Genomic DNA, 10,068 nt, shown 5'->3' on the forward strand with positions numbered 1-10,068 from the left:
TCCCGGGCCGGGCTCGGTAGCCAGCAACTCGCGCTGTGGGGGTGTCCCCGCTGCTGGCGGTGTCGGGGAGCGCCAGGCTCTCCCTGGGCGATTGCTGCCCGCCTGAGGAAAGCAATACGCGGTTCTAAGCGGCGTCCTCGGGGAGGTTGATAAACCCCTTAAAGGCAAACGGAAGGATTTGCTCTGTCTGGGAGAGCAAGGCTTAGGCCGGGAGGTTGCCAGGCTGGTGAGGTGCCTGGTAAAATGCATTTCTAAGGTGGACTGAAAGATCTTCTAAGTAGACAACCGCGATTGCTGCCCGCCTGAGGAAAGCAATACGCGGTTCTAAGCGGCGTCCTCGGGGAGGTTGATAAACCCCTTAAAGGCAAACGGAAGGATTTGCTCTGTCTGGGAGAGCAAGGCTTAGGCCGGGAGGTTGCCAGGCTGGTGAGGTGCCTGGTAAAATGCATTTCTAAGGTGGACTGAAAGATCTTCTAAGTAGACAACCGTGTGAGGCACAAGAAGGAGGAATATATTTCTTATTTGCAGCCGAAAGGAAAGAAGGCCAAGGGCAAGAAGGTGGCACCGGCCCCTGCTGTAGTCAAGAAGCAGGAGGCCAAGAAGGTCGTCAATCCCCTCTTTGAGAAGAGGCCCAAGAACTTTGGCATTGGTGAGTAAGTGGATGTTTGGGCTACTCGCTCAACGTTTTCTTTGCTGTTTAATGGACAGATATCTAAATCGAAAACAGAAGTGTATTGTAGTAAAGCTATAGAGTGAAGAGAGCAATAAAGGCAGTTGCCTCGCTGCTTGCAATTGAGAGCTGTCCTTAGTTAGGTATATGAAGGTGGCTACGGACAACTTGCTGAATTTCCTATATTATGTAGATTCGTTATATGATTTTATTGTGATGAATCTTGCCGTTTTGCACATGGTGTGGTGAATGAACTTCTGTAGTGCCATTTTTGTGGTACAGTGTGCAGATGATGTGAAAGAATATTTGCTATCTGAGTGGTAGTGCTGACATATCACCACCAAGATCACTGATGCACTCGTGCCTGTTCCGTGTTGTTGCTGTGTGGGTTTGGAACAGCTTTGAGTTAAAGTCTGTATTTTTAGGACAGGATATCCAGCCGAAGCGTGATCTCACACGTTTTGTGAAATGGCCGCGCTACATCCGACTGCAGCGCCAGAGGTCCATTCTTTACAAACGCTTGAAGGTGCCTCCTGCCATTAACCAGTTCACTCAGGCCTTGGACCGCCAGACAGGTAAGGATGTGCTCCACAAAGTTTTCTTGATTTGGGTTGTCAATGAGATGTGCCTCAGAGAAAAGAAGCCAAAATAAGACTTCACAAAGGCAAGCTGGAGAGATCTTTGGAAGCACTTTAGGGAGGCTTTAATAGTGATGGGGGTGATGCCAACAGCAAGCTGCTGTCTGAATTGGTTGGCTTAAGTCTTGATGGCTGCTATGCCCTTTGAAAAGGGAATAGAAAATACCCAAACCCAGGGTTATCTTAACTGCATGTTTCTATTGGAGTCCATTTGTCCAGCTTGATGTAGAACCATGTAGGGTTCATCAAACAGGTAGTTTGAGAGATCTGTATGAGTGCAGGCTTTGGGGGGAAAGCCAGCACCCTGCAGGCTGAGACTGATACCAGGGAAGGGACCTGAGAGTCATCTGTGGAACGAGTAAATAGTGTTCCAGGTGACAGTGCCTATGCAAGAAACTTCCAGCCTATGTAGAGTAACTCCCTTGTAGATGTTGCCAAACAAGTTGCTTGCTTTAAAGGAGAAAGTGCACCACTGTTAACCATAATTGCTGTGGGGGTCATCAGGCATAGAATCGTAGAATGTTTTGGGTTGGAAGGGACCCCAAGAGGTCATCTAGTCCAACCCCCCTGCAGTGAGCAGGGACACTGCTAACTAGCTCAGGTTGCTTAGAGCCCCATCCAACCTGGTCTTGAATGTTGCCAGGGATGTGGCCTCCACTACCACTGGGCAACCTGTTCTAGTGTTTTACCACCCTCATTGTAAAGAATTTCTTCCTTATATGCAGTCTAAACCTACCCTGTTTTAGTTTAAAGCCATTACCCCTTGTCCTGTCCCGTTTCCTCCTTGCATTTCCTCATACAGACAGTGAAGGAGCTCTCACTGCCAAGGAGGTGCATGTAGAGGTTAATACAGGCTCTAGAGGCACTCTGCTAGCTCCGGTCTTCCACTGTGCAAGTGATGCTAACTTTTTGCTGTCTAAATACACTTGATGACAACCACCAAGATCGCTGATGCACTGCAGTCTTGTTTTTAAAAGTAATGCTTTTTTTAGGTTGCGCAACTAACTAACCAGTAGATGTTCTCTTCCAGCTACGCAGCTTCTGAAGCTGGCGCACAAATACAGGCCAGAAAATAAGCAAGAGAAGAAGCAGAGGCTACTGGCTCGTGCTGAGCAGAAAGCTGCAGGAAAGGGAGATGTGCCGACAAAGCGGCCACCAGTCCTCCGAGCAGGTGACGTTGAACATGGACTTGGCTGTTTGCATATGTGGGAGTGTGGTGCTTGGTCAGAGAGAATTGATGAGTTGGTGCTGTGCTCCAAGGGAGTGGGACTGGACAAGCTATTGCAATGATGTATGAATTTCTTCACCTGAGCTCAAAATGAAGAGCAAAATAGACGAGCTTTTTAACCCTGAGCTTTAGCAGATTGTCCATGGAGTACTTCTCTGTGCTACTGAATGGATGTGAAAAGTCTTCACAGCTTTCATAATGAAGCTGCACTATGGAGTCTGAGCTGGTTGTATGAGGCTTATATGAAAGCTCTGAAAATGGACTGAGTGGAATCAAAGCTTACCCGTAACTTGTTTTTCAGGTATTAACAGTGTCACAACTCTGGTGGAGAACAAGAAGGCTCAGCTTGTAGTTATTGCCCATGATGTAGATCCCATTGAGGTAAGCATACTCACTGGTACATGTTACAGGCTACCTGTGTAACTTAAGCTGAAGTCAGAATTGGGCTTGGGGTGAAAATGCATTTTAGGACGAATCTATTGTGTGAGAAGAGAATGCATAAAAAGACGTGTTTACCAGAACTGGAATACTTATGCATGTTTATAGTTGTCCTGGTATTACAATGAGGCTTGGCCCTTGCAATGATGTATGAATTTCTTCACCTGAATCAACAATGAAGAACAAAACGAGCTTTTTAACACTGAGCAATTGCCACAGCCCAGGCTGATCCAAAGAACAGAAAGATGTCTTCCCTCAGCTATACAGCACACTCCCTTTTCCTTTCAGCTGGTGGTCTTCTTGCCAGCTCTGTGCCGCAAGATGGGAGTGCCGTACTGCATCATCAAGAGCAAAGCCAGACTGGGACGACTGGTCCACAGGAAGACTTGCACCTCTGTTGCTTTCACCCAAGTTAACCCGTAAGTGTTGTGTGTGCTGACTGGATTTGCTGTAGTGGAGAAAGCAAACTGCCCGTAAGCACAGAGTGCAGGGCAGATGGGTATCAAACTTGGGTGTCTCTAGTTTAAAGTAGTAAATACAAAAACACTGCCTCTATAATATCTAATACAGATGTCCTTTTGTATTAAGAGCTCTATTGGATCCTGAAGATACAGATTACTTTGATTACCATCCATTGATGGTTACTAAAGAATACGTAGGTGGAACTATAACCTTAATGGGAGCAGCGCAGGTTCCTAATGCATTGGTGATTGGAGGGATTAACCCTTTGCAAAGGATGTTTATCCTGAAAAATTATGTTGCCATTATGAGCTCTTAAATCCTGAGGCAAAAGATTTATGGAAAAAGTTAAGCTGAGGCTCTAAAGGAACTAAAGCTGTCACCAACAGGGAGGATAAGGGAGCCCTGGCAAAGCTGGTGGAGGCTGTCAAGACCAACTACAATGACAGATACGATGAGGTAAGATTCCCTGCTGCTAGCCTTGTCTTTTGGGGACATTAATAGTATAAACTAAAAGCTTCCCAGTGAACTGCAAGTTACTTCAGATACAGTGGCCTGTTGGGTGTACCTAGATTTGCTTACGATGCATCCAGATTCTTTACCTGAGGGTGGGGTAAAATGTGAATGCTGTCACCAAGTTAGAAGTAAACGGAGCTATCACAGGGCTAGGGTTGTTGAGAAGGAACGGCTTCTGCTAGGCGCAGCTCCATCCCCCGAGTCCAGAAGTTATGTGATGGGTGAATTCATGGGGAAAGATTTTAAACTCTTGCATCTCTGCACTGCCCTGAAACATAGTTCACCATTTGAAACATGTAGGACTTTCTGGTTGAGGGAGCTCTTCCCTTTGTGCAGAAAGGAGTGGAATTGAGCAAGTTGGTTGAATGATGTTGTAAGATTGCATGAGGCATCTAACCTGTTCTCCATTCTTTGCAGATCCGTCGTCACTGGGGTGGTAACGTCTTGGGTCCAAAATCAGTGGCTCGCATTGCTAAGCTTGAAAAAGCAAAGGCTAAAGAACTGGCTACCAAGCTGGGCTGAAGTGTACTGGATTGCTACTGTGTTTTCTGTACATAAAAGGAATAAACCCCCAGCTGAAGTTTCAGTGGTCTCTATTAATGGAGTGTTCCAGGCAGTGGGTAGCATATTAGCGTTGTCTTTCTTTGCCTTCCATCACATGGTGGAATAGTGCTGCACAGGAACAGCCGTGTAGGGCAGGTTGTTGCTTTGCTTGGAACAACTGCCCTTAGCTACTCATCCTATGTAAGAATTCCTCTCCTTTAAACATGCAGCTCATCTGCGTGTGCTGTGTGTTCATAAAGTTGAATGGGCCAGACTAGTTCTGGCTATAAGCCTAGCTTGCTTATGCAGAGAGCTCTCAATTGGAAACTGCTCTAGATCATCTCCATTAGTACTTAACCCATACTGCAACCAGGTCTTATATATGGTGTTGCAGCATTTTACCAGGCCTCTTGGTAGGTCTGCGATGCCTCTTCCAGGGCATGAATGGCCAGCAAAGGTGAGCTGAAGTGGGGGAAGAATCTAAACCTTACCGTCCCTCTGTTCTTTCCTCACTGCTGACTTGGTCTTGTGGCATTGTGGGAGGCTACCAAGCTTGGTAAGGCTCCCACTGAGGGAGCTGCTGCTGGGTTTTGTTAGCCCTCATCCTGATCTTGCAAAGCCACAGGCTGCCTTCCCCAACTAGACTCTGGTAGCCACAGTAACCTTTAGTTCAGGTCCATCACTGTTAAGATGCGCAATGCAAGTCACAACGCAGGCACCTGCAAGCCCTCTGTTTATTCTGATGCAACCACTGCAAACCACTCCTGCCTTCAGGGAAGAGGACTCGGTGCCAAGAAACCGATTCACAAAAGCTTTTGCTGTCTTGGAAAATAAGGCAGTGGAGGAATAAAAATGTTGTAGCTTACAACCAACCACAATAAAAAAAACCCCCCATATTCTTGAGATTCCTGGTGAAGCTGATATGTGCAGTAGTCTCAAGAGCCACTTACAATTTTGGAGTTTGATGCTTCCAAGCTGCAGCTGTACCACACTGGAGCTCAGTCAGTCTCTGCATCAGGTGCTTAAAGTCCATGTGTGGCTTGATAGCTGCACAGATTTACTGGATGTGTTGCCCTGAAACTTGAGTGCTTCAGTCATTCAGGACTTACCAGGCTGCTGGCTTCTTCCCCTCACAGAGGTATCTTTTGTATAAATTTTCTGTACCACAGGAATGAAGTTGCAGCACATAAGCCATACCTATGAAAGAACACCACCATGCATTTACAATTTCTTTTCAAGATGGACTCGACCTCCCTAAGCCAGCTGTGGTGCAATAAACCGCAATCATTTCATAGAATCATAGAATGCTTTGGGTTGGAAGGACCTTTAGAGGTCATCTAGTCCAACTCCCCTGCCATGAGCAGGGACACACTTAACTAGATCAGGTTGCTCAGATTTCAAATCACCTTGCAAGTGTTACTGTGGTTAAAACAAGGCTTTTGTAGCTGAAGAGCTCATCCTGTCTCACTGATGCAGGAGCAAGAATGCCAGGCAAAAACTGTTCCCTTGCTTTCAACGGAATGCAGTTCAAAGCTTTACCTTCAAAAGTAAAGGTCACTCGGTGACCCGGAAGGTCACTCAAAGGCTGGCAGGGTAACGTACCAGGTGATGATGTACTGCATGTGCTCGTTCCGCAGGCTCACTCTTGTCTGGCCTCCGATGGGCCCACCTGGGACTGTGCTTCCTACAGGTACAACACAAGGACCTTTAGAGGTCATCTAGTCCAACTCCCCTGCCATGAGCAGGGACACACTTAACTAGATCAGGTTGCTCAGATTTCAAATCACCTTGCAAGTGTTACTGTGGTTAAAACAAGGCTTTTGTAGCTGAAGAGCTCATCCTGTCTCACTGATGCAGGAGCAAGAATGCCAGGCAAAAACTGCTCCCTTGCTTTCAACGGAATGCAGTTCAAAGCTTTACCTTCAAAAGTAAAGGTCACTCGGTGACCCGGAAGGTCACTCAAAGGCTGGCAGGGTAACGTACCAGGTGATGATGTACTGCATGTGCTCGTTCCGCAGGCTCACTCTTGTCTGGCCTCCGATGGGCCCACCTGGGACTGTGCTTCCTACAGGTACAACACAGCGCACAAGTTAAATCTCCAGTCTGCACCCTATGGAGCTGCCCTTACTGTGAGAAATGGGATGAAGGGGGATACCCTGCTCCCCTCCCTCAGGCATTGGTGTGCCCAAGTCACCAGCAAAGCCAGACCTGCAGGGCAGGCAGCCCTACAGCAAGTGGCTGGTTGTGCTTGAGGCATCGACCACCGCCTGCGTGTGTCTCTTCTGAGTATGCTACCGTTCCCCAGTGCTGGCTGCCTATTGCCCTCAAAATAGTAAAGCTAGCGGAGTCCACAAAAAAGATTGTAAATTGTTTTATAAATTGGACGCGGGCTTGGGTTCCTCTGTGACTTACTGAAATCTGCATCGATAAAGACGGGCTCAGCGCCGGTCACCTTTGCCATGGCCTCCAGGTCGCGGTAGTGCCAGCGGTTTTTCTCAACATTGTTTTCAGGCACAAAAGGTTTCCGGGTTTCTGATAACCTCACCACCCCAGTAAGATCAATTTCATCTTCAATCTGAAGAGAAGTGCAGAGGAGAAAAAAGGAATCTTTCGAGGTTCATTTCATAAAAAAAGGAATCTTTCAAGGTTCATGTCATATTCTGGCATACCAGGTCCTGGTAGAAAAATATGGTGCTTGCCAGGTCTGATTATGAATCAGGTGGTTGTGCCCTGCAGTGAAGCAGTGCTGTAGTATAAAATTTTGTAAAAAACATTATTTACTTAACAAAAAGGTGGGAAGAAAAGGCTCATCTTTGAAAAGTGCAGTGACTATTTAAGTAACTTCTCGTGATGCTGAATGTGGCCACTGCCTTTTCTTGGTTTGTCAGTAGTGCCTCTGGGTAATCACAGGGCAGGAAATAATACGCGACATTCCCCATACCCCCCTTACCTGCCCCTTCAGCCTGGTCTCCGGTTTCAGTTTCTTTTTGGGCACAAATCCTCGGTTGACTAAAATCGTGACCCTAGAGTTACATAAAGAGGTATGGCTCATGAGCGAAAGGAAATTTATTCTTGCTGCTGCCTAGAACTAAGTATCAAAGAAAGAGGCAACCCATATGTTCGTTGCCACTTTTTTTGTCATCCGAGTGCATGTTATAAGAGAATTTAAAACAATTTTGAATCGAGCCTCAGTGACCTAACAGACTGTGAGAGATGCCTTTTAAGGGAGAGGGAGCCATTTCTATAAACCCAACCACCGCGATTCAGCTTTTCAAAACAGAAGCCAGTTGCTCACATGAGCCATGACTTTCATTAACTTACCCTAGTTCTGTGCAGTAGAAAGGAGTAATGACGTTTGCTCCATTTTCCGGGTGGGATGTCAGCCGCCCGGTTTCTCTGGCTTCTCGCTCAGGGTCCACAAGTGACCGTGGCAAAATATAGAGCTCCTTGGAGTGGTCAAAACGCCCTCGGACCTTTACAGGTCTGTACTCCAATTCCTTCAATTCCATGGGACTGCGTGGAACAAGAAGAAAACAAAATCATGGCTACGACAGGCAAATCAAATTAGGGGATTTTACTGTGGGATTCTCCTTTTCCCTAATGGTTCACTGTAGGGCCAGCTGGCAAACAGAAACAGAAGACAAACACCTCAGGGAGTAAGCAGCTGGCTTAATATTTTATGGCTATCACAGTGACTCAAATGGAGATGATGGTGAGTATCCAGAGAGCAGTTCCTTTCCCTGATATCTGTAACCCAGTGCCATTTTGACGGCAGACCCAGCTGACCAGCAAGTGGATGCACTGCATGTGCATCCAGCCAACAGGGAGCGTTTCTTTCCCATCCCAGACAGTGAAATCAAACTCAGCTGTTCTGACAGTTGTGCCACACAGCCAGGTGACCTTGAGAATCTCTCTGAGATCTGACACAATGGTTTCCCGCTCAGGGCAGGGCCTGCTATTGATCCAAGACTCCCTGTTGCAGGAATAATCCCTTCAGGACATCACAGACACCAGCTACCATGTCCTCCTTCTCCAGGAGGATTACATACGGTATGAGCTACATACCACATTCTCCTGAATGGAGATTCATCCTTCTTACATGCATTTAGAATATCCCACAGGGAAACTTATTCTCTTATGAAAAATAAGAAAATTAACAGGATGTCTGTCTTGCTAATTTGCTTGCATGTCCTGACTCCCATTGCATTCCTTCATTTTCATGCAGTTTAGTTCTGCATAAGCTCATTAGTGCAGAGACCATATCTAATATCCCTAGCACACTGTCAGTGCTCTGTAGACAACAAACTGCCTCAGCTTCCGTACTCTAATGTCAGAGGGATGGGCTCTGATGTAATTCTTGATGCCAGTTGTGCAATCAAATCTAATTTCCACTTCCGTCGCTGAACCTGAAAGTACACAAACACAAAAGTAATGCTTTATGGTAGAACAGAGCAATGTAATAACCCCAGCAAGCCTTAAAATCTTTGTCCTAAGTTTCTCCTCAGACCTGGCCTAAAACAGGGTAATTGGAGATATGGAAATGGAGGCTACTGACTTTAACTTGAGGAAATATTTATACCAAAATACAAGTGTAAAAAGAATCTCTCCTTTAAAGACTTCCAAATGGATACTTGGAAAACAGAAAGGTAAAACAACAGCAAATCTTTACCCTGCATATGATTTGAAGTAGATTGAACAGCCAGAGATGGAAAAACCTGACAGCCCTCAAGTGCTCATCTCTGAAAAAATGAAATATTTATTTGTACCTGCCAAGTGCCGAGACAGAACGTGGTCAGAGGGACCAGAAAAAGGCCCCATTTGAGTAAGATGTCCTCTCCAGATGCATCAGCAGCTGTTGCAGAACTTCGTGGTCTGCAGAACCTCAGACAAACATCTAGAGAAAAACAGAATGAGGAATAGGATTTGTACAGGAGAGCAGATGCCAAACTCCTGCAGAAATTGTCACCTCTTCATGTAAGGTTGAAACAGGGCAGAAGCCCAAGCAAATCTTTTCTTACCTTTAGTCTGCTGGGCCAGACCAAAACCTGCTTTAGTGAGGGGATACCCAAAAAACGTTCTTCTGATCAAGCAGTGTGATACCTACATGAAATAAGAAAGATCCTTTGTAGTGTCTTTGCTTTGTAAAATTTGTATCTAGATATGATATCAGTTGCCTCAATGATTGCGTGAAATTTTGTTTACCCAGTGATACGTCTCATCTGAGCAACCGCCTGTGAAACACTACATGTTAGGTTATAACTAAAAAAAGAAAATCAAATTCCAGTTACAGAGCTGACTATAGCATAACAGATGATCTACCCCTTTCTATCCACGCTATCAGCAAATGTACAAATCATCTTCATTTGTTCTTGAAATAAATGCCAGCCAAGCACCTGCTCTTCCCGCTTCCTGCCCTTCCCGCCACGCTCCAGCAACACCAGGACGTATTTACAGTCTTTTTGCCACTGATTCCACCCACGTTTAGCACCGTTCCCCCCCCGTGCAGGAAAGCCGGTCCCCATATCGCGACGAGGGACACTGACCCACCGCAGCCAACGCCCGGGCCCCGGTTACGA

At 46.2% G+C, this 10,068-nt stretch overlaps 2 protein-coding genes and 4 non-coding genes across 6 annotated transcripts; 5 read left to right on the forward strand and 1 right to left on the reverse strand.

Annotated features, from left to right (window-relative positions):
* Window positions 1-477: 477 nt before the first annotated feature.
* On the forward strand, window positions 478-4,535 carry RPL7A (ribosomal protein L7a; the record flags this gene model as incomplete). The annotated part of the gene is made up of 7 exons (XM_009642275.2): window positions 478-649; window positions 1,096-1,245; window positions 2,339-2,479; window positions 2,838-2,917; window positions 3,263-3,393; window positions 3,823-3,892; window positions 4,367-4,535. Coding segments are annotated over 7 exons (849 nt in total), but the record flags the coding sequence as incomplete, so codon positions are not given.
* Window positions 955-1,027, forward strand: LOC118452651. The gene has a single exon (XR_004842450.1). It is a non-coding gene; the product is annotated as a small nucleolar RNA SNORD24 (small nucleolar RNA).
* On the forward strand, window positions 2,199-2,264 carry LOC118452652. The gene has a single exon (XR_004842451.1). It is a non-coding gene; the product is annotated as a small nucleolar RNA SNORD24 (small nucleolar RNA).
* Window positions 2,590-2,666, forward strand: LOC118452650. The gene has a single exon (XR_004842449.1). It is a non-coding gene; the product is annotated as a small nucleolar RNA SNORD36 (small nucleolar RNA).
* LOC118452647 lies at window positions 3,113-3,185 on the forward strand. Its single transcript, XR_004842446.1, has one exon. It is a non-coding gene; the product is annotated as a small nucleolar RNA SNORD36 (small nucleolar RNA).
* Window positions 4,536-6,447: 1,912 nt separating the features above from the next.
* LOC104129353 (surfeit locus protein 1) lies at window positions 6,448-10,014 on the reverse strand. The gene is made up of 8 exons (XM_035897642.1): window positions 9,886-10,014; window positions 9,511-9,592; window positions 9,259-9,386; window positions 8,816-8,898; window positions 7,814-8,005; window positions 7,443-7,515; window positions 6,905-7,067; window positions 6,448-6,557 (listed from the first exon to the last, which is right to left on the reverse strand). Exons 1-8 carry the CDS (start codon window positions 10,012-10,014, stop codon window positions 6,448-6,450), a joined length of 960 nt encoding a protein of 319 aa, XP_035753535.1.
* Window positions 10,015-10,068: the final 54 nt, after the last annotated feature.

The sequence above is a fragment of the Egretta garzetta genome, unplaced genomic scaffold (assembly GCF_000687185.1).
Source record: "Egretta garzetta isolate BGI_Z169 unplaced genomic scaffold, ASM68718v1 scaffold417, whole genome shotgun sequence".
NCBI classification, from domain to species: domain Eukaryota; kingdom Metazoa; phylum Chordata; class Aves; order Pelecaniformes; family Ardeidae; genus Egretta; species Egretta garzetta.

Bases quoted from the DNA above. Each gene is read 5' to 3' on its own strand.
- LOC104129353 (XM_035897642.1), bottom strand. From the start codon at position 10,014: ATGGGGACCGGCTTTCCTGCACGGGGGGGGAACGGTGCTAAACGTGGG. The intron at 8,899-9,258 runs GTACAAATAAAT...GTGTACTTTCAG, and splicing joins TCTGTCTCGGCACTTGGCAG to GTTCAGCGACGGAAGTGGAA. The intron at 7,516-7,813 runs GTAAGTTAATGA...ATGTAACTCTAG, and splicing joins TTCTACTGCACAGAACTAGG to GGTCACGATTTTAGTCAACC.